Source organism: Heterodontus francisci, chromosome 32 (assembly GCF_036365525.1).
Source record: "Heterodontus francisci isolate sHetFra1 chromosome 32, sHetFra1.hap1, whole genome shotgun sequence".
In the NCBI taxonomy this organism is placed as follows: domain Eukaryota; kingdom Metazoa; phylum Chordata; class Chondrichthyes; order Heterodontiformes; family Heterodontidae; genus Heterodontus; species Heterodontus francisci.
Window position 1 is genome coordinate 24201578 of NC_090402.1, and position 24564 is coordinate 24226141.

Here is a 24564-nt window from a genome sequence, read left to right on the forward strand (position 1 = left end):
AATGCAGCAAGAACAACCGGTTGCATTTTCATCCAGGGCGTTAACACAAACGGAACAACGCTACACTCAGATCGAGAAAGAGTGCCTGGCATTTTCTTTGTTTGTGAACATTTTCATCAATACCTACTTGGAAGAGACAAAGTGACAGTCGAGTCAGATCACAAGCCACTTCAAAGCACTTTTCTCAAGCCACTATTATCTGCTCCAAAGCGTCTTCAAAGAATGTTACTCCGGTTACAGAGATATTATCTGGATATGACATACAAGCAAGGGAAACAGATGTATATTGGTGATATGCTGTTGAGAGCAGCACTCGCTGTGAAGAAAATAGAGGATGCTACAACAGAGTGTGAAATCTTCCAGATCCAACATGAAGCTGCAGCTCAACATGTTATGGAAGTCATCAACCCAGCAGGGACATTGAATCTGACAGACACACTCCTGCTCAAATGAAGCGAACTACCCAACAAGATGCAACTCTCCAAGTGTTGCAAGAAGTATCAATGAAAGGATGGCCTGAAAGCATCAAGGATGCTCATGTGGTCACAAGAGCGTATTGGGCATACAGAGATGAATTGACAGCCGAAGATGGCATCTTATACAAAGGAAATAGAGTCATTATCCCTAAGGAGTTGAGAGGAGAGATGTTAAAGCACATCCATACAAGCCACCAAAGAATTGAGTCGAGTCTGAGGAAGGCAAGAGAAGTGCCTTACTGGCCAAACATGATCAATGAAATCAAGGACCACATCAGCCACTGCAGTGCAGTAACGAGTACAAAGCAAAGCAAGCTAGAGCTGCTGATGACACACAACATCCCAGACTGGCTATGGATGAAGCTGGGAGTAGACCTCTTCACTCTCGCAGGAACTGATTATCTTGTCACTGTAGACTACTATTCTGACTACTGGGAGATAGACTAGCTGACCTCAACGACTACCGGTGAAATTGTAGAATGCCTGAAAGCACACTTCGGTCGTTATGGCATTCCAGACATTGTGATGAGCGACAATGGCCCTCAGTTTACAATGAAGAATTCAGCCACTTCGTAAAGGATTGGGAAATTCAAAACCATACATCATCTCCACACTATCCAGCCAATGGAAAGGCTGAGGCGGCAGTGAAAATCGCCAAAGGAACCATAAAGAAATTGAGCAAATCCGGCATAGATGTATACAAGCAATCCTTGAGTAGAGAAACACACCTACTGAAGGCATGGGAAGTAATCCGGTGCAAAAATGCCGCACCCAAACTACTCTTCCAATAGCAAAAAAGCTACTGAAGCCAGAAGTAGTAACAGGAGTGAGTGACAAAAATCAAGGTGAAACGGAGGAAAGCTAAATTTCATTTTAACAAAACTGCCAAACCATTGCCAGAATTGAGCATTGGAGAGCCAATCAGGGTACAAACCTTCAACACTCAACAGGCAGCCCAAGTGGCAACTTGGGACCTGCGTTGGGCAGTTGTCACCTTGATCATATGCGGTGGAAGTGAACGACCACGTATACCGTTGCAACCACAGGCACATACGCACAACTGGAGAAGCTGTTCCGTCACTGCAGGCAGCTAATCAGGAAGATGTGAACTCACCATCTGCACAGACCACAGATCAACCATCAGTCCCAGAGTTTCACAGCACCCCAACAACGGAAATGGAACAACAACAGTTACCGCGGCAACAAGTGACACAGGAACGACACTCCCCGGAGAAGAAAAATCAACCAGATGAATAGCCAACAACAGTGCATACACGTACCATTAAGACCCCGACACAATTTAAAGACTATGTGTGCAATGCATGTGCAGAGACTGACGAGAATAACAAACTGCTAATGCATGAGAACAGTTGTGTGCATAGTGGGTAACTTGGGCAACTCACAGTGTAAATGATAATGCATACAATTTTTTTTGTATGAAAAGAGGGATATTTGGGATAGAAATACAATATTGTACTAATGTGCCCCCTGGCTTGCCGTAGTCATGTGACCTCTACCATGAGGCACTCACTGCAGGTAGCCATCACAAGCTCACTTCAGGCAGCCATCACAAGCTCACTTCAATAAAGACACAGTACAAGCAAGACTGTAGTCCTGTGAGCTTGTAACAACAGCGTTCTGTTTTTCGAAAGTCTTTTCCTACATTGTCTAAACATTTAAACTAATGACTCAAATACTCCCAGTTCGCCTTCCAAGTCTCCCCCTATCAATTTACCCTTCCCCATTACATACTCATGCACACTTTCTCCCTGTTCTGTACATTCAAAAAGGTTTGCAATCTGTCTCATTCTCAAACCTGGCTGATAGTTTAAGTTGGATGTCTCTACAATGCCTGTTTTCCTTCCAGCAATGTTTTCTGATATCGAGACTAAAAGCTGTCTGACTGTAATGCTGTCTAGGAGTGCAGGTGAGTTCAATGAGTGACAGGACTGGCAACAGTCATGTAGCCAGAACCCATACTAACCTGGCATCCTGCCTCCAATTCATGATCATGTGAGTGAGGCAAAAGCTGCCCAAATAACCTGGCTGCCCAGATGATTGTGTTCACTGACTGATTCATTCACACTGTCCAGTGCGACACACTGTCCCATTCCTCAGCTTCTACCTGCAGCTGGGCCTCTTGTTACCTACAAGCTGAGAAGGAAAGCCCCAGATTGACAAAATTGATAAAGGTGGGACACCAGAGTCAAATTTCCTTCTTACATTGCCCATTTTGAACATGCACCCTACTACCTCCCCCTGTATCGCAGTGAACTAAAGAGCACATTGTGGTGCAATGGAGCAAAATAAGTGATTGCACAATCAGCTGTTCTTTGAGTAACCAAATGAACAGAGGCTGGAAACGCTGACGTTTGCTCCAAAAGCGGGATGGTTGGCAACTACATAGACATAATTAGTCTTTTATTACTTTGAAAAGAAAAAGGAGTGGGATATTCTAGTCCTAATCAACACATTTAAAAGGGGCTCTTTTGATGACTTAATGGATAAATCACCAAGTGTTGTTTTACAAATCTTTAATCCACTTTTAGATTGCAATAAGACCAATGCTAGAGGTGCCAGCTTCCAATATATGGTTTTCCACAGTTGGCTGGAAGCCAAGAAGACCCAATCTTAATGAATCCTGACAAGTTTGCTTTTGAGTTAGTCAGTTGCACAAGACTTGCATGTCAGAAATCAGCGCCAATCTTCTTTGGCCTCCTTATCTTGAGAGACAATGGGTAAGCGCCTGGAGGTGGTCAGTGGTGTGTGGAGCAGTGCCTGGAGTGGCTATAAAGGCCAATTCTAGAGTGACAGGCTCTTCCACAGGTGCTGCAGAAAAATTTGTTTGTTGGGGCTGTTACACAGTTGGCTCTCCCCTTGCGCTTCTGTCTTTTTTCCTGCCGACTGCTAAGTCTTTTCGACTCGCCACACTTTAGCCCCGCCTTTATGGCTGCCCGCCAGCTCTGGCGAACGCTGGCAACTGACTCCCACGACTTGTGATCAATGTCACAGGACTTCATGTCGCGTTTGCAGACATCTTTAAAGCGGAGACATGGACGGCCGGTGGGTCTGATACCAGTGACGAGCTCGCTGTACAATGTGTCCTTGGGGATCCTGCCATCTTCCATGCGGCTCACATGGCCAAGCCATCTCAAGCGCCGCTGACTCAGTAGTGTGTATAAGCTGGGGATGTTGGCCGTCTCGAGGAATTCTGTGTTGGAGATACGATCCTGCCACCTGATGCCAAGTATTCTCCGGAGGCAGCGCAGATGGAATGAATTGAGACGTCGCTCTTGGCTGACATATGTTGTCCAGGCCTCGCTGCCATAGAGCAAGGTACTGAGGACACAGGCTTGATACACTCGGACTTTTGTGTTCTGTGTCAGTGCGCCATTTTCCCACACTCTCTTGGCCAGTCTGGACATAGCAGTGGAAGCCTTTCCCATGCGCTTGTTGATTTCTGCATCTAGGGACAGGTTACTGGTGATAGTTGAGCCGAGGTAGGTGAACTCTTGAACCACTTCCAGAGCGTGGTCACCGATATTGATGGATGGAGCATTTCTGACGTCCTGTCCCATGATGTTCGTTTTCTTGAGGCTGATGGTTAGGCCAAATTCGTTGCAGGCAGCCAATACACAGATATAAAAGCAGCTATACAAACCAGGAAAGAAGCGGGCTAAATGCTTAGTTTGTACTGAATTCACTTGATCTCAGTCAGTGTAGTGGTGCGGGAACTATAATTCACTAGGTTTTTTGACAATACGTAAGTGTTTAGTAGGGAGCAGACTAAGATGTGATGCTCTTATAGATAAATATTTCTCATCTGAAGAATGGACACTTGGGTGAGGTAGCAGAGATCTGCCATCACTGGTGGACCTACGCCCAGCAAGAGCTACTGCCTGAAGGAGAGGAGAATTCAAACTGATGAAAGTTATTTGAAGGATAACAAGTAGTTTTTTTTACTTAGACAATGGTATATAGTTAAGCCGGTTACACAGTGATAACTTTATTCTGCTGGGAAACCCAGTTCTTTTTCTCACTGATTAACTGAGGTGCATTGAGAAAAAGCAGTAACTTTGCATTGCTAGCATATAAAAGCATCTGTTAACTATTTTCCATCCACATATTGCTTCAATGAATACCACATTGTTGGGTTGCATAAATCCTCTTATCTGCTTCAATCTAAATCTTACTCAGCTTAAAAAATTTCTGCTTCAGTAAGTTAATGGAATGTATATTGAATTTGTTCTGCTGTTCAGATTACTTAAAGTGATTTGCTAGTTGAAGCGTTACAAAGCTTGAAGACATCTATTTCATTTGTATTATGAAACAAACCCTTATTCTCTACAGCACATATCCTTATTTGGGGAGGGTAGATGCTTCACATGTATTGTATAATACAGATCTTTGTGTATCTTCAATTGTAGCCTGGTATGTAAAGAAATGAAAGTCAAAAGTCCCATGGTAAGTGTTACGACCGAGGTGGGAGCAATGCACTGTCAATTCAGTTCTAGCAATCCACAGGTCGCAGCATACTATTAAAGTTTTCCCATCTAACTGGTAAACAGCCAGAGTCAGAATCAGAGTCATACAGCATAGAAACAGGCCCTTCGGCCCACCGTGTCCATGCCGACCATAATGCCTATCTATACTAATCCCACCTGCCTGCATTAATTCCATATCCCTCTATGCCTTGTTCATTCAAGTACCTGTCCAGATGCCTCTTAAATGTTGCTACTGTTCCTGCCTCCACCACCTCCTCTGGCATCCACACTATTCTTTGTGTGAAAAATGTACCCCTTTGATCCCCTTTAAACCTCCTCCCTCTCACCTTAAATCTATGCCCTCTAGTTTTATTCACCCCTAAGCCAAATTAAACACTTCATTAACCCCCAGAATAAAATACACCAAACCAGGTATCTTTAAACAACAAATTAACTATTTATTAATAAGCTAAATCTTGAACACTATTAAGATAAATTTATGTCTAAAGACCTTATAACTTCTTATTTAACTTAACCACCGCCCCCCGCCCCCCCCCCCCCCCCCCCCATGGACACAAACATACATTCAAAAACTATAGGTTAACCTGTTTTTTTAAATGGGGTTTCTTAGAAATAAAATAAATAGCTGGGTTGTAAGTCCTGGTGGGTTTCATTCCCGGTTGATGAGGTGTCCCAGAATTGAATAATCAGATGCCATTCAGAGTCTCCAGGCAAATTTGATGAAACAGTCTTTAATTGATAGGCATTCAAAGTATTTCAGCTGCAGAAGGTGCCACACAGTTCTTTCAACGAGGAGCACAGAAATAGGTCTACTTGGATTTTCAAACTGGCAGTCCTTCGGCAGAAACTTCACTGAAAATTCCAGCAAACACAAACAGTCAATAGAGAGAGTTACTTCTGTAGCAGAGACTTCTTTGAGTTTTGAAGTAAAACAGAATTTACTACCTCCAACAATGAAAATGTTCTTTCCAGGGTTTTTTCCTTCTCAGGCAACATAGTCTGAGCTCAAAGTAGATTTTCTCTGCTGAGATATAGACAGCTTCTTTTCAGTAAGCACACTTCTTTGTGCTCTAGTCCAGACCGGTTTCAGCCACAGTTAAATTGATACATTTACAGAATGTGACTTCTCTTTCCTGCTGTTGCCTAGGGAACAGGCCTCCTGTGGCACTGTTCTCAAAGAATCTAAAAAACTTCCCCCTCTGTCTTAAAGGTACACTGTTTTTAGACAGAGTCTTAAAGGCACATTGTTTTAAACAGAGGAGAAAAAAAATAGTTCCATGACAATAAGATAATGGCTTTGGTGGCTCAAGGACTCAAAGGACTATCAGGCATATTTGAAAGCAAGATCCAAGTTTAGACAGAATTATGAATCTCTCATGACCGATTTTCAAGTTTAGAAATTTGAATATGAAAACAAGGTCATGCACTATAGCTGCTGAGTGCCTAAATGCTTCAACGGCAGTCAAATAAGTTATTTCACTAGATTTCCTGATAATTTTTGAAGTTGTGTCAAAATTCTAATTTTACAGGAAGGACACAAAAGTATAGGAATGCAAGATAAAGTATTCAAGCAACTAATCTGGCCCTAATGAGATCTGCCATTCTAGTTTACCATGTTAGACATGGAAAATGTTCACATACGTACAATACAATAGACTCAAACACTCACACTCTCCTGTCATTGTTTTTTATTGTTTTTCTATTGAGTAATAAATGGTACACAATGTATATTTTGTAAATACACATGTAAATGATATTAATGAATTGCTCCTTTACCCATTGAATGATATAACTTAGAAACTATAGTTTTCAGTATTATCGTAGAAATGCATAACGCATTTGTGTGACATTTGTTTGCAGTGTGAATAGAGACATTGGGAGTAATTTTATCCTAACTTGCTGGACGAGAAACCCACAGGATCAATCTGAATGACATCAATGACTTCAATAGAGAGTAAAGGTGGATGGGTGTAAAACTAGCATTGAACCCAATCTCGTCAGTTTCCTGACAGATGGGTTGGGTAAATATTTGCCCATTAATTTGTTTATCTGTCCAAAGTACTATTTATATTTTATTCCCATAAAATGCAGTTCTCTTTTCTCTGTTATATGAGTAGTGGCGACCTAATGCAATTTGATGGATAGTTAGCGAGTTTTACATCACCAAGAATACGGCATCACTTACCTGTATGTCTTGCTGAATCAATTTGTTGACTTAATTGAATTTTCCTGCATTTCATTTGGAAAATTACACAAATTCTAGACTGACATGAATAATATAAAAATAAGAAGAATTTAGCTTTGTTTAAACTTACTCTTGCCACCATTTCCCATGTCTTCAAGTCTTCCTGCTTTGTAGTATGTAACACTTTTTACAATACCTGGCTGATGGATACCAGGCTTGGTCTTAATGGTGGGTTGTGGCATTTTTGATGATGCAACTTGTTTTGCTTTGGTAGCTGGCTTCTTTGGTTTAATTCCTTTGTCTTTTGGTACTTTGGGAGGAGGTTTTCGGGCTGCTGCTTTTTTCTTGTTCTCTGCTTTATTTGAATATTTCTTTACAACCTTGACTGTTGTTCCAGATGTGTCCTGAAAATAAATGTTGTACTGTTAGTTATATCTTCACAATCCTCCAGAGCCTTTGACTTTAGCCAGGGCTCTCTGTAGTCCTTCTCTGTGCCTCCAACACACTAAGGGCTCAGGGTCTCTGACACTCACCTATCTGTGACTGGCTCTCATCCCTGTATCCTGCATTAGGGTAAATATTCTTCCCTGTTGGATCCCTGTCCCTATTCTGAACTTCTGTCTCTTGGCCTCTCAGGCTCTTTCTTCCTTGGTCCCCACTTTCCTGAACTCAGCTATATGATTCTCCCTATATCCCCCTTATTTCCTTTCAGCCCTTGCTGGTACTTTTTTTTCAATCCTGATTTTCACAGTTGATAACCCATATTCCAAATGTGTACCAGCTAGCTCCAACCTGCCCAGCTGCTTCCAGTCTTCATGGCTGCCAGCTTTTCCTACACTAAAGATGCAAGCAGCTTGAAACCAGTGTTAAAATGTAATAATGCGTGAGATCACTCCGCCTTACTTTGACTCCATGTTAAATGTTAATCGGAACTTGCCCGACTCTTCTGAGCAATGGTTGTACCTTGGAACTATCACACTGATGCAGTAGAGGTGGATCCTCTGAGAATTCAATCTCTTTGCCAATGCTAATTCTTTGACTGGAATTATCTCAAACTGAAATCATCAGATGATTGCCTTTACTTTGTTTGATGCGATGCTTGTTGCTGGCCATTGGCCTACATGCCCAAAGTTGCAGTTAAATCAGCTGCTTCAAATTTTCCATGATTCAGGGATCTCTCAAATTAGTCATTGTGGCTCCCTGAAGTGTGGGAAATTTGAATCTGCTGGTTTAACTACAAATGTGCACAGAGGCTGGCAAGTTCAGCCAGCAAGCCCACCCCGAGAGATATAAAAACAATCTATTCCATTGCACTCTAATATTAACCAAGGTTGACCTGGGAATGCTCAATGCTGAAACTGGGTCACATTGGAAAAATATTCCATTGCTGAACACTGACAACCTATGTCATGCCACTGCTCAACACATCTAGCACAAAATGCTAAGAACAGTTAAAATGAATGTTTTAATTGTGCATTATATATGCCAAAGAATAACTGACACCTGGCAATGAACAACAATTTAATTTACAAAATGTTCAAATTTTAGTCTTATAGTCACATAGTTGAACCACTTGACCAAACTACTGATTTGTAACTCACTGTAAATCATCTACTATCATAATTGTGAAGCTGACATTGAGACTTCCCCAGCACCATATTCTGTTTGCATTGTTTGGTAATATCAGATATTTTACTGTTACTGTTTTGCAAAGGATATGTATAATTCAACTGATGTAATAATGTTTTTGTGATCAAAATTACATCATTGCATAATTACAGAATAAAGAATGTTTTGTGAGTTAGCCATAAGGGGCAACAATGGTCTTTTAAAAGACTCCTTGTAAAATATTATCTCCTATGTTTCAAGTTTTAAAAAGGCACTACCTGTTGCTTATCTTCCACAGCTGCATCCTTCTGCAGCAGCTGCAGGCCCAGCTTTGAAATCTCCTTCTTTACACTCAGCATAATATCGGAAGTGTTTTCATATCGCTTCATCTGGTCAGAGAGGGCTTTCACACTTTCTTTCATGAAGTTATTGTCTCTGGTCAGATTTGATTTGATGGTCTGAAATACAAACTAACATTTAATCTGTCTGTCACATCCAGTACTTAGAATTAAATTAATCCAGCTTCAAGAGTTGCAATCACATCAGCAGCTGCTTCAGAAGAACAGCTTTTATTGTTTGTCCCAAGCTTGCTGAGGAAGAATGATCTCAGATTAAACTGAGTGACATCATTTCCATTTGTTATCAGTTACCACTTTATTGGCGTGCAAACTGAGAATGGCAACTTAAGACATTACAATATTTTAAGTGTGAGTCATGATAATTTGTACAAATAGAAATGCTTGAATCAGATGTGTTTACAGCACCCTTCAAAAGTGAAAAGTGGAAACATTGGCCTGAATTTTACGTGACCCCAACGAGCCGGATGGTGGCATAAAGTGGAGTGGGAGCCTCCGGGAGGCCTTCCCGACCCGCTACTGCCTCTGCCCCACTTTACGTAGGGCGGGGGGGCCGAAAAATGGGCCGCCCGCCCTAGGCCAATCAAAGCCCTTAAGTTGCCAATTAACAGCCACTTAAGGGCCTTCGCCCGTCTCCAAGCAGATTTTACGCATGGCAAGTAGGCATCCTGGAACTGGGAAAGGCCGCCACTAGCGGCCTCTCAGCGCCCTGAGGGTGGGCCCTGAAAATCGGGTACAGGGTGCTCGATTGAGGGCTGCCCCCACTTCCCGGCCGCCCTCACTTCCCAACCACCCCCAGGACCCAACAAGCACCCCTTCCCCCCCAAATGACCACCCATGCCTCGACGGGGCCTGACCGATTACCCCAACGAGGCAACCAAAACTCACCTGAAATCCTGGCTCCATGCCTTCATCTGCCGTCGGCTGGCTTGCAGTCCCAGCAGTGGCCACCTTTCCCGGTGGCACTGCTGGGACTAAGAGCTGCCTGCCCACTGATTGGCCAGCAGCTCAATGAGGCGGGACTTCCTCCCTCACGCGGCCCTGCCTCGGAACAATTAAAGTCTGGGGACCCAAATGTGGGACGAATCCCCAGGCTAGGTGGAAGCAGGTTCGCCACCGACTTTTACGTCGGTGGCCAGCTCCTGTCCACCCAGTGTAAAATCCAGCCCATTGTCTCTATCACTGACAATGTTAATGAATGCAAAAATAACTTGCTTCTCCATTTTCCTATAAGGGTGTTCTGCATCAATAAAATCCTTAGCAGCGGGGCAGTTTTACCCTACATCAGATCTAAGGTTTTTAAATTGGGATCTGACCGAATTCAACAGTGACAGTTTTAAAAAATATATCAAAAGATTATATTAAAACATTTTTAAAAATATACAACTGATTCCTTTTATTGTTCATTTTGATTAATTACCAATAAGCAGCAGATAATCAAGATAAATATTTCGATTAAATCACTCACAGTTAGTCACATTTTGTACTGTTCTTCACAGTAACATGGGTAAAAATTGTGATTTGACTTTCCGTAGAGAGATCCATATGAATTCATTAGAAAAACTGAAGCAAAGTATGGAGATACCATTTTCTCAGACCCATTGAATGCTTACTTTCTTATAAGCCTTACAGATCTGGAAACATTATAAAGCAACTGATTATGATCACTTATGCTATTACAATTATTTGTAATTAACAGGTGGCTTGCAGTGGTGGGGGTATGAGGGCAAAACACATTCATGCAATGCGTCCTGGATCAGAAGAGTAGGTTTCCCTCCCAGCTCATACCTATTGCTGGGAATTTATCTTGATTCCTACTTTGCTAACTGAGTAATTCAGCACAAAACCTGGGAAGGAGACCAAAAGCTATTGTCGCAGCACTCCACCAGCAACTGCATTAATGGCATTTGAATACTGGTCAGACTTCCAGATCAGGTGCTTCATTGATTGGCGAATGTGGAAAATCAAGAATTTCCACCCTTGGATGGTTTAGAACCTCCTATCCACTGGAAACAATGCCATGAGTCCAGGGTTCACCACCCAGGAGAATGAAAAAGGAGAAAAACAACATTAAAATAAGTTCTGTGCGTGTTCTCTGTAACTCTCCATCTTCAACATTCTTTGTTCTTTATTATAAATTACTTGCCCACTTTTTAGTTGCCTTGCTGTAATGTATACAACAGTCATATGAGCAATACAGGGTGAAAAACAAAAAATAAGTTTACTGTCTGATAATGCTTTTCATGAATGGATTAATCAAATATGTGGAGTCCTCATTAGTCTGAAGCTAGTATGTATTCACTGTTGTCCCATCGTGTACCTACTGAGACTGTAGGAACATTTCTGAATCTACTGTGGAAAAAGCTAGTAACACAGTAGGTTCTGTCACTAGATCCCGAGCACCTTCACTGCTCTTCTAGGGAATCACTCATCACCTTTGTCTAATATCACTGTAACTATTTTCAAATGATCTCTCAAAACCTTCCCATCCAGGAAAGGGACTACAGCCATGTCAAAAATAAAAAATGTTGAGCGTCTGGTCCAGAGCATAAGTAAAAACTAAATTAATTTAAGGCAACAATCCAATCTTGAGACTCAAATGACAAATATGGACTATCTGAATTTCGCTCTTGCACTTCCTAATGTGTTTTGAACTCCACGATTAGACAGATGACCATTTTTATCATTTATGACTATCTATCCCTTTGGATCATTCATTTTATTGTGTAGTATGCTTGCAACCGATTGACTTTTTCTTGATAGATGTTAACTTTCTTTCCAAATTGATTTTGAGTTTGTTGTAAAATGAATTCAAAATTTGCAATGCTAATACACCATATGTTTCTCAAACATTGAAAAATATAACTTAGGAAAATTTAAATCTTAATGGATTAAGGAAATTTTTAGAAATTAGGAAAATTTTATTTTGCACGAAACAGTCTTGGTTCTCCCTTTAAGTTATCTTTATAAATATTAAGTTTCATTTAGAGTGGCAGAAACAATAAGCATAAAGTTAAACATTGGCAAATTGTTAAACGAAGAATATATCTATTTCCCATGGTGTCACTAGTCTGAGATTTCAGATAGTGACTAATACTATAGTAAATTTATGTTACATCACCTCTTCAAGGTTGTTCATCTGTGTTGCCACTTTTCGTATATATGAGTGAACTTTCATCATATCGATGCTATACAAGGTTCCTTCCAGCAGGTCAACCAGTGACTGCAACTAGAATAAGACCATAAAAAGCTAGGTTAGACAAAATGGAGCACTTAATTTCACAAAGGAGCATTTTTTTTAAACTTTCTTCAGCACTTTCAAAACTTGCAGAATTTAAAGTCCATAGTAATCTTGAGAGGGTTTCAACTAAAATTTCTTTTACCACCGTTCTCTCTTTCACTCCTCACACTTGAAGTCATTAAATCTTTGCTGAGGTGTAAGTTCACAAGGCTGGACACCTTCCAGTACGCTGCCCTACAGGCCAATCTTCATGCATAAGAAGAGACAGCGGAGTCAGCAGGCTATTCTATTGCAGGAGTAACGAAGCCAAAACATGTCCTCACTTGATGTCCAAATAGACAAACTTTCCAAAAGGGGCTGTTAGGTAATGATCAGAGATGGGAACCAGAGCTAATTTTCCCTCCCTGAGCCAGGTTGCTGAGGCCAACCCCCAGATGATATCGGATAACTCAACAGAGACTGGGAATCAAACAAGAGACTTCCAGTTCCAAATAGCTCAGTCACTCACTGCTTTAGCAACTGAGCCATCAAGGGAACCAGAATATTATCTTTATTTAAAAGAATGGATCTGTCTTGGAATTGCTCATGATATATCGGAGGTTATGCCATTTAATCATGACAGGAGCATTATAACATGTAAGGCATAATGTGTTATTCTGAGGTTAAGGTTGAACTGATACTTTGGGCTGAATTTTTATTTACCTGACTCGTTGAGAGTGGGTGGGTCAGAAAGTCACAGGGAACCAGGAAGTTGGGATTCCCCAGTGTGCTGTGGAGTTTTAACAGTGTGTGCATGACATCACCAATTGGTTCCCCAACCAAGAGCCAAGCCTGATTGACTGGCTTGGCTTCCAGTAGGACGGGGGAGCCAGTTGTTGAAGGCTGAAGGAACAGGTAAGCCCATGGGAAGTGGAGTGCAGATAGTGGGGTCGTGGGATGGTTTAATGGAGGGAGGTTGATTGGGTGGGCTGCTGATCTTAGGCTCCTGGTTGGGGTTGGGTGAGGGGAGGATTGGTCATGAGGGGGAAAAGATTGGAGGGGGTTGGGTGGGGTAGGCCTGGTGGGCTGGAAGTCAGAGGCCTGTTTGGGCGGTGGGTGGGGGAGGTTGGAGGCCTGGGGAGTGGAGGCCTGGGATAGAAGATCAGGGCCCTGGGAAGGAAGCTTGGGGGCCTGGGGGTGGGGGGTGGTGGAATCAGATGGCTGGTGGAGAGGAGGTTGGAGGCCTGTGGCAGGGGATTGGAGGCCTTGGTGGGCATGGGACTGAAGGCTCCTTAGGAAAGGTCAGGATGGGTACCTGATCACGGGGGTTCCTTGGACAGGCACACTGGATCCAGGAGGTAGGTGTAAAGGATTCACCTCCTGAATCCACCAAGACCTTGCCTGGATGTGGATTCCCGCGGCTCGGGAAATCTGGCCAAGCAGAGTTAATCTTGAAAAACTGAATGTCAATCAGGCTTCCAGCTTCATTATCATACTGAAAGTACTAACTCACCTTCTTGGAGCAGATTGGCTGCCTGCCCATCTTACAGCCTCAGTTAAAGTTGGAAGTGGGTTGGGAATGTGATTTTTAAGACTTTAACCCCCTCACCTGACTGAAACCAGCCAGTTTTTCTAGGTTAAAATTCACCCCTTTAAATCTGCAAGGCCTAATTCTTGTAAATATACAGAAGCCTAAAATAAATTAGAGTTTAACAGTTGTTGCTGAGGAAAGGTTGCAGTTTGTCAGGAACTTGCAAATGTTCAACTCTGGGCTAACTTCCAAAGTTCTCTACCAACAGCAAAAAACCTGTAACCTTTCAATTGTTCAGCTGTGATGTTTTGCATTTGGTTGTTACATTTGGAATGTGACCAATCCTTTCAAGACACTTATATTCATAGATAGGTATTACCCAATCATCTCCTATTTGCTGCAGATGTTACTACAAGTTCATAGGGAAATGTTAGTGTTTCTTTTATATATTTTCAGAGATAACTTTAATTGTACCAGCACTTCTCTCAATTTTATTTATTTATGTATTTTATTTAGAGATACAGCACTGAAACAGGCCCTTTGGCCCACCGAGTCTGTGCCGACCAACAACCACCCATTTATACTAATCCTACATTAATCCCATATTCTCTACCACATCCCCACCATTCTCCTACCACCTACCTACACTAGGGGCAATTTACAATGGCCAATTTACCTATCAACCTGCAAGTCTTTGGAGGTGGGAGGAAACCGGAGCACCCAGCGAAAACCCACGCAGACACAGGGAGAACTTGCAAACTCCGCACAGGCAGTACCCAGAACTAAACCCGGGTCGCTGGAGCTGTGAGGCTGCGGTGCTAACCACTGTGCTTCTGTGCCGCCCTGTTTCTAAATAATTCCTCCACTGTTTCTAAATAATTAGACTGCTTATCCGACATCAGGTAGTGAATGAGCAGAAATTTTGACTAATTCAATATTGAGAAGACTGAAGCCATTGTTTTCGGTCCCCACTCCAACTCCCTCCCTCTCCCTGGGAACAGGCTGAGATTAAACCAGTCTGTTTGTAACCTTGGTGTCATATTTGACCCTGAGATGAGCTTCTGACCACATATTCATCATCAAATTCTAGCCTCTTGAGCATACCCCATTTTAATTTCTCCACCATCGGTGGTCATGCCTGTAGTTGCCTAGGCCCTAAACTCTGAAATTTCTTCACGTCTGCACCTTGCTTTCCTCCTTTAAGAAAATCCTTAAAATGTACCTCTTTGACCAAGCTTTTGGTCATCTGACCTAATATTTCCTAGCAGAGCTAGCGGTGGCCACTGCCAGTACTGCAAAGGCCTTGGTCCAGGCCCAGTGCTGGAACCCTGGATCTCAGGTAAGTGAGGCTGGGTCGCTGGGGCCAGTCCAGAAGGCCTCGGCGAGGGTAGGGTTGGGAGGGTGGGCGTGAAGTCTGGGGGAATGGGGGCCATGGAGTTGTAGGTTTTGCTGGCGGGGGTCCTCTGAGGGCCATAGATTGCCCACAAAGGAGGAACCGACCCCTGCCCCGCCATGCCCGCAGGGAGGGCGCCTCATTTTACAAGGGCCCTCGTCGAGTGGTAGAGACACCCCCTGCCGCTGGCTAGATCCCAGCGGTGGAGGGAAGAGGCCCTTAAGTGGCCATTAATAGGCCATTTAAGGGCCTCAATTGGCCTCTGGGCGGGAAGGCCGTCCTCAGCCTATCCAGCCTCCAGCAAAATTACTTGGCGACTGGGCTGTGACGGGCCCTCTGCCCCCTGCTTCCCGTTGCAATTCTATAGGTCCCCCTGCTTCCAGGGGCACATAAAATCCAGCCCTATAAATGTAAGTTGTTGTTGTAACTGTATTTATATTGTTTTAGATTGAACATCGTAAATGTAACAAATACCTGACTTTAAGGCTAGGTGGCCAAGCAGCACAAGATCACTCAGACCAGATAATAAACTATGAGAAGCTACATCTTATGTGGCAGGTTCATGGTATATAATCTAACTCATATTGTATTCATTTAACAGACTTACTAGGGACAATAAAAATTAATTGTAATAAATTTAATGGACATCAACAGAACCTGGTTATGGCTTTTCATATTTTTCAGGTATTCACTTCACATTGTATTTCTGTGGTACCTTAAAGAATTCTGGAGCCTGCTTTCTGAGTTTCTCCATTCTCCACTCATTTTCACAGGGGTTGAGAGATGATGGGGGAGCTGTACAGGAACACTTACAGTCCGTCCCAGAGCTGACAGTTTCAACCGTGTAGAAGTCTTCAAAACGTAAGCTCCCATTCCTGATGCGACTGCAGGCATCCTTTGTCAGAGGTCTCAAGATACACTTGCAACGGCAGTCTGAGCCCTCAGAAATCATCTGAACTTGGTCATTTCCCCCAAACAACTGTTGAAGTAAAAATAATTGGTTTAGCAACAGCATACAGGCCAAAATGGGGTTCAGTGCTTTCTACACAAGCCTATGTCTATATTTTTTTTATTCTTTCACAGGATGTGGGCTTCGCTAGGCCAGCATTTATTGCCCATCCCTAATTGCCCTTGAGAAAGCAGTGGTGAGCCGCCTTCTTGATCCACTGCAGTCCATGTGGTGTAGGTATGCCCACAATACTGTTAGGAAGGGAGTTCCAGGATTTTGACCCAGTGACAGTGAAGGAACGGCGATATAGTTCCAAGTCAAGATGGCGTGTGGCTTGGAGGGGAACTTGCAGGTGGTGGTGTTCACATGCATCCGCCGCCCTTGTCCTTCTAGGCAGCAGAGGTCACGGATTTGGAAACTGATAAAGCAAGGGAAAAGAGAATATGAATGCAAGCTAGCGAGAAACACAAAGGCAGACCAGAGCGTTGAAGGAGGTGGCGATAGAAATAGTGGATGCATTGGTGGTTATCTTTCAAAATTCTATAGTTTCTGGAAAGGTTCCTGCAGACTGGAAAGTAGCAAATGTAACCCCACTATTTAAGAAAGGTGGGAGAGAGAAAACTGGGAACTACAGACCTGTTAGTTTGACATCAGTAGTTGGGAAATGTTAGAATCTATTATAAAGGATGTGATAACTAGACACTGAGAAAATAATGACATGATTGGGCAGAGTCAACATGGAGTTATGAAAGGGAAATCATGGTTGACAAACCTGTTGGAGTTTTTTTGAGGATGTTACTTGTAGCATAGGTAAAGGGGAACCAGTGGACATGGTGTATTTGGATTTTCAGATGGTTTTCGATAAGGTTCCACACAGGAGATTAGTAAACAAAACCAGAGCACATGGGATTGGGGGTAATATACTGGTATGGATTGAGAATTGGTTAACAGACAGAAAACAGAGAGTAGGAATAAACGGGTCATTCTCAGGATGGCAGTCTGTCACTAGTAGGGTACCAAAAGGATCAATGCTGGGGCCACAGCTGTTCACAATCTATATAAATGATTTGGATGTGGGAACCAAATGTAATATTTTCAAATTTGCTGATGACACAAAACTAGGTGAGAATGTGAGTTGTGAGGAAGATGAAAGGAGGCTTCAAGGGGACTTGGACAGGCTAAGTAAATGAGCAAGAACATGGCAGATGGAATATAATGTGGATAAATGTGAAGTTATCCACTTTGGCAAAAAAAACAGAAAGACAGAGTATTTCTTAAATGGTGAGAGATTGGGAAGTGTTGAGGTCCAAAGGGAGCTGGGTGTCCTTGTTCATGATCCACTAAAAACTAGCATGCAGATGCAGCAAGCAATTAGGAAGGCCAATTATGCTGGTCTTCATTGCAAGGGGATTTGAGTACATGAGTAAAGAAGTCTTGCTGCAATTGTATAGAGCCTTGGTGAGACCGCACCTGGAGTATTGTGTACAGTTTTGGTCTCCTTATCTAAGGAAGGATATACTTGCCATAGAGGGAGTGCAACAGAGGTTCACCAGACTAATCCCTGGGATGGCAGGATTGTCTTATGAGGAGAGATTGAGGAAACTGGGCCTGTATTCTCCAGGGTTTTGTAGAATGAGAGGTGATCTCATTGAAACTTACAAAATTCTTACAGAGTTTAGAGATACAGCACTGAAACAGGCCCTTCGGCCCACTGAGTCTGTGCCGGCCATCAACCACCCATCCATACTAATCCTACACTAATTCCATATTCCTACCACATCCCCACCTGTCCCTATACCTCCCTACCACCTACCTATACTAGGGGCAATTTATAATGGCCAATTAACCTATCAACGAGCAAGTCTTTGGCCAGTGTGACAGGGTGGATGTAGATAGGATGATCTCCCTGGCTGGTGAGTCTAGAACCACCAGACATAGTCTCAATAAGGGTAGGCCATTTAAGACTGAGTTAAGGCGGAATTTCTTCACTCAGAGGATGGTGAATCTTTGGAATTCTCTACCCTAGAGGGCTGTGGAAGCTCAAACATTGAGCATGTTCAAGACAGAAATCGTTGGATATCCTGATACTAATGGCATCAAGGGTTATAGAGATAGCACGGGAAAGTGGTGTTGAGGTAGATGATCAACCAAGATCTAATTGAATGGCAGAGCAGGCTCAACAGCCTGAATGGCCTACTCCTGCTCCTATGTTCCTATGGAAGGTGCTGTTGAAGGAGCCTTGGTGAGTTGCCGCAGTGCATCTTGTAGATGGTACTGCAAGAACAGTTTCCAGTGTGCTAAAGAAACAGCTTGAATTTATTTAGCGTCTCTCACATCTTTGTGATGTCCCAAAGCATTTCACAGCCAATAAAGTACTTCTTGAAATGTAGTTACTGTTATAATGCAGGAGCACGGCATCCAATTTGCGCACAGCAAGGTCCCACAAACAGCAGTGAGACAAATGACCAGATAATCATCTGTTTTTGGTGGTTTGAGGGATAATTATTGAACAGAACACCAGTCGAACTCTCCTGCTCTTCTTCAAAACAGTGGCATGTAATCTTTTACATCCACCTGAGCAGATAGAGAGGTCCTCAATTTAAGGTCTCATCCAAAAGAAGGCACTTCTGACAGTGCAGGACTCTAACAGTATTTCACTGAAGTGCCAGCCTGTGCTCAAGTCGTTGAAGTGAGGCTTGAGCAAATTATCTTTTGTCTCAGAAACAAAAGTGCTACCACTGGGCCATGGTAGAGACCTTGGACAAACCTCAACATAACAAAAATTAATAAATACAATGTTTTATTTCAACGCACATAACTTTGCAGGAACAGCTGTATCATACTACACTCAATATTTTAAGAAGGTAATCTGAAAATCTGTATTTAAGCAACAAAATTGGCATGATTTTCACTTCTGGAGAATGAACTTACAATGTGCCAAAAGTAAGCTTCATTAATGGGATAATTAGATTGCCGCTTTCACTTTGATACAAAATGTTTTTGGATCTGCATCAATGTAAAAAAGCATCTGAGAGGATAGTACTAAAGCCCGGAATGTGAGACACCTATCTTTCAGCAGTCTGCCTTACGCAGATTTAAGTTTGGAAAAAGTGAAAGAGTGCAGTATAACTCCAGCCTACAAGTACCACTCTAAAGGCAGGTATCAGCCCCAATTTTAACTCAAGGTGGCAGTTGCGCAGGAGGGGGCCAAGGCGCATGGCATATCATGCGGGCCTCAGCAGTGTGAGATTTAATTCCCACACCTCAACTGCATTAGCCTCATCAGTCTCCTGCTCTAAACTGGTGGGAAGCAGCAGCTGGCCAGTGGTTGGGGGCAGGGTGTTCATCAACAGGAAGCTGCTATTGGGGTCCTGGGCACTCAGGCAGGTGATTGGATGGGGATTTGGGAGGGCTTGAATTGGAATGGGGGAGTGGAGGGGTGAAGCCCAACCAAGGAGTCTTCTGATATGGAAGATCAATTTGTAGGCATTACTGTTAGAAACACAGGAAAGGAGGAGAGCTTTGCACCTGTGGTTTACATTTGCTTACTTCATTCCTTGCTACTCCGACCTTTGCCTTGGTCTGACCACTCTCCCAACTGGTTTGTTAAAGAAAGGTGGAAAATCTTCGATTAGACTGTGGGAAAGTAAGAAGTGAATCCAAAATATTTTTTAATTTCATATTTTGTTTATGGTGTAATGTCCCAATGTATTGAGTTGAACAGGGACCTGCTGCTCTACTAGAAATTGCCCAGGTAAATATTTCAAATGTTACAAAATGCCTGAATCAGAAGTGTCCTTAGCTGGATCCGAAGGGAATGGAAAGGAGAGATAATTTTATAAATTAAACTATCAGTGTCAACAGACACCAATAAGGGACATGGAAGTAAAATGGAGGAACAATGTCTTGGGACAATCATTAAATTAAATAAACCTAACTTATTGGGTATTTATAGTAACATTCTCCAGTCCTGTGGATAGCTGTATGTTGTAGTATCATCTCTCTCAATTTAAGAGCTTATGCTCAGCAATGTTTCTCTAGTCTACATTGTTTTATGAAGAGTCTTTTTAAGGAATGGTCAGGAAAGTTACCTTCAATTCTGAAGGTGTATTGTTGAAAACCATCACATTACTTAGTGTTGTTCATGGTAGACCCAAGGATATAGTGTCTTAGAAGTGACATAAGCATTATAGCAATTAACTCTAGAGTTGCCAACCCTCCAGGATTGCCCAGGAATCTCCCAGCCACGAGTGCAGCTTCGTGCTTGTGCACTTCCATCACCTGATCACAGGTGGCCTCTCAGTTCTCAGAACTTCTTGCGTGACAGCTGCTAGTGTAAATACATGAGCAAAGACACTCAACCGTAATGGATCTCTCCTTTATAAAGTAGATACAATGTCATTTGTAAACTGAGGGCAAGACCAGAAATGTGATTAGATAGACATGTTCAACTGTCATGTGGTCAAATGTTACGTGAGCAAACCTGCAGAAATATGACCAGAGTTGGCAACCCTACCTTCCAACACACAAGCCCTCCCGACACCCACTTTCTGTCTTCTGAGCCCTCCTAATTCCTGTCCCTAACTGTTCTGGCAAATCAGCTAGTCTTCACTCTCTGCGGTGGTGGGAGGCTGATGTCATCGATCTGGAGGCTTATCTGCAGTGACAGCCAATGAGGTCACGATGCAGGGATGCTGATGCTGTGGCAAAAAATTTAAATGGCAAAGATCACCCAGGCTATCCGCAATAGCTTGGGGAGATCCATACCCCATTTCAGGAGACACCTGGGGAATCCAGGAATGTTATCAACCTTATTGTCGATCAATTTAATCAGTAAATTCATGTAAGAGTGTTTTAAAATTTGTCTTGGATTGTGACAAAAATATTATGGTTCCACCTCATTTTTGACCTTCTGTTTAGCTGTATTGTTTTCAAAGCAAATCCAGATCTCTTGCTGTCACGTTGCCTCAAGTGCTGATGAAACAATGGAAGCAAGAAGCAGCCTGTTTATTTTATAGTAAATTATGTTAAAGTAAACAAGCATACAGCCCGCAAACAAATGGCTGAAGCCCTGGCTGATGGATTCCTGGAAAATACTGCTGTTGTAGATAACCCTAGGCAGTAAATCCCTCTAACTGCTGATGTTGTTGGTGTATGTAAATAGTAACAGTATAAAAAGGTAAAAGGTTTCCGGGAGGATGCAATACCTCGAGGTTTACATCAACTCCTTAAAATGGAGAAGTTAATAGGATTTAAAGTCGACAAATCCCCTGGAACTGATGGCCTGCATCCTTGGGTTTTAGAAGAGGTAGCGACAGAGAGAGTGGATGCATTTGTGTTGATTTTCCAGAAGTCCCCAAATTCTAGAATAGACCCCATGGATTGGAAGGTAGCAAATATAGCCCTACTATTTAAGAAAGAAGGGAGCGGGAAAACGGAACTATAGTCCAGTTAGCTTAACATCAATAGTAGTGAAGATGCTAGAATCTTTTAATAGGGACATGGTAATAGGGCACTTGGAAAATCATAATATGATTAAGCAGAGTCAACACAGATTTATGAAAGGGAAATCATATTTGATAAATCTATTAGCATTTTTTGAGGATGTCACAAGTAGAGTGGATAGGGGAAACAAGTGGATGCAGTGTATTTGGATTTTCAAAAAGCATTCGATAATGTAGCACACAAGTGGTCATTGCACAGAACTAGGGATCATGGGATTGAGGTAGCATATGAGCATGAGGACTGGATAACAGACAGAAAAGAGAGAGTAGGAATAAACTGGTCATTTTCAGGGTGACAGGCTGTAACTAGCAGGGTACCGCAAGGGTCAGTATTTACAATCTACTTAGATAAGGGGAATGAGTTTAAATTATCCAAGTTTGCTGGCGTACAAATTTAGGTGAGAAAGTAAGCTGTGAGGACAATGCAAATAGGCTACAAAGAGATATAGGCGAGTTAAGTGAGTGGGCAAGAAGATGGCAGATAGAATATAATGTGGGGAAGTGTGAAGGTGTCCACTTTGGAAGAAAAAGTAGAGATACAATTTTTTTTTAAACACGAGAGACTGGGAAATGCTGGTATTCAGAGGGACCTGGGTGTCCTTGTATATGAATAGGTAACGACCAGCTGAAAAAGGTGTCTAGGGGTCCCTCTCAGCCTTCACCTGGTCTTACCATAACAAGGTTTAATTTTAAACACACCGTGTTTTTAGCTCCCCTTGGTGAATCCTTGTTAACTGCTTTCCAATTATAAGGCAAAGGAACCAGCACAACAGGTTTTCTTAGGTTTAAAGAAGAAAAGTTGAAATTTATTAAACTTGAACTTAAATTCTAATTCGGTTGACGCCTATGGATACACAACGCGCCCACGCCAGCATGCATACGCGATACACACATGCAAATAGAGACAGAAAAAAGCAGAAGAAAAATAAAGTGCAAAAGTTTGAGGCAATATCTGAAGAGTTTTTGTTTTGGTTCTTCGAGCTCACTGTAGTGTCCTTGATTGTAGGCAAATCTTGCTTTTTGTTGGGGCTCAGTATTCTTCTTAGACCTTGTTTGCTGTAGGAGACTTTTCTCTCTTTGGGTTCATGTGTCTTCAATGGATTTAGAGGCTTGCGAGAAAGAGATGGGAGCAGACAAGAGAGATCTTCTCAGTTCAGGAGCAAACAGATACTCTCTGATTTCAAACTGTTTGTACAATTCAGAAAACCCCAGGTTGCCAAGCAGGTTAGTCATGTGACTACCTGGTCTGACCACATCTTGGATTGTATCACTTTAACAGTCTCTGGAATGCTCCTCTTACACACAATACCTGGTGATCAAAAGTCCATTATAGGTTGAATGTGTCAGGGTACGGTCCTTTGTCCTTCCAATCACTGTCTGTTAATATGCAAATGTCTTTTCCAGCCAAGGCTAATCTGATTAACAAGACCTTTCTTCACTCCAGTAACAGTTTAAAAGCAATGTTCATGACAAAATTAATGTGCCTCATTCTTGGCAGGTGGGGGCCTAGCATGACAAATAACAGAAAGTTAACATGCAGGTTCAGCAGGCAATTAGGAAAGCAAATGGTATATTAGCTTTTGCTCCAAAGGGATTGGAGTACAAAAGTGAAGAAGTCTTATGCAATTGTATAGGGCCATGGTGAGACCACACCTGGAGTACTGCATACAGTTTTGGTCTCCTTACCTAAGGAAGGATATACATGCCTTGGAGAGAGTACAACAAAGTTTCACTAGATCGGGTCATGGGATGAGGGGGTTATCTTAGAGATTGAGTAGACTAGGCCTATATTGCCTAGAATTAAGAAGAATGAGAGGTGATTTCATTGAAAAATATAAAATCCTTAATGGGATTGGTAGGGTAGATACTGGAAGGATATTTCCCCTGGCTAAGAAGTCTATAACTAAAGGTCACAGCCTCAGAATAGAGGATCAGCCATTTAGGACTGAGATGAGGAGAAATTCCTTTACTCAAGGGACTGTAGATTTTTGGAATTCTCTACCCCAGAAGGCTGTGCATACTTAGTCATTGAGTATATTCAAGACAGAGATTGATCGTTTCTTGGATACTAAGGAAATAAGGGATATGGGGTTAGTGTGGGAAGGCAGAGTTGAAATAGACCAGCCTTGATTGTAATGGATGGCACAGTAGGCTCGAAGGAGAATTAGGAGTATTTATGTTCTTATTTTTTTTTATTCATTCATGGTATGTTTGCGACGCTGGCCAGGCCAGCATTTATTGCCCATCCCTAATTGCCCTTGAGAAGGTGGTGGTGAGCCGCCTTCTTGAACCGCTGCAGTCCATTTGGGACAGTGCTGTTAGGAAGGGATTTCCAGGATTTTGACCCAGCGACAGTGAAGGAACGGCGATATAGTTCCAAGTCAGGATGGTGCGTGACCTGGAGGGGAACTTGCAGGTGGTGGTGTTCCCATGCATTTGCTGCCCTTGTCCTTCTAGTTGGTAGAGGTCACGGGTATGAAAGGTGCTGTCTAAGGAGCCTTGGTACATTGCTGCAGTGCATCTTGTAGATGGTACACACTGCTGCCACTGTGCGTCGGTGGTGGAGGGAGTGAATGCTTGTAGATGGGGTGCCAATCAAGCGGGCTGCTTTGTCCTGGATGGTGTCGAGCTTCTTGAGTGTTGTTGGAGCTGCACCCATCCAGGCTTGTACCTTGTAGATGGTGAACAGGCTTTGGGGAGTCAGGAGGTGAGTTACTCGCCTCAGGATTCCTAGCCTCTGACCTGCTCTTCTGGCCACGGTATTTATATGGCTACTCCAGTTCAGTTTCTGGTCAATGATAGCCCCTAAGATGTTGATAGTGGGGGATTCAGCGATG

General features: G+C 42.7%; 1 protein-coding gene across 1 annotated transcript in view; it reads right to left on the reverse strand.

Moving 5' to 3' along the window:
* Positions 1-24564, reverse strand: part of olfml2a (olfactomedin-like 2A) — a 94892-nt gene that overhangs the window by 40764 nt on the left and 29564 nt on the right. Inside the window, exons 2-5 of the mRNA XM_068012501.1 lie at positions 15990-16253; positions 12252-12359; positions 9053-9232; positions 7297-7570 (exon numbers count right to left, since the gene is read on the reverse strand). Of these exons, the coding sequence (XP_067868602.1) occupies positions 7297-7570; positions 9053-9232; positions 12252-12359; positions 15990-16253 (826 nt within the window). The remainder of the gene's footprint in view (positions 1-7296; positions 7571-9052; positions 9233-12251; positions 12360-15989; positions 16254-24564) is intronic.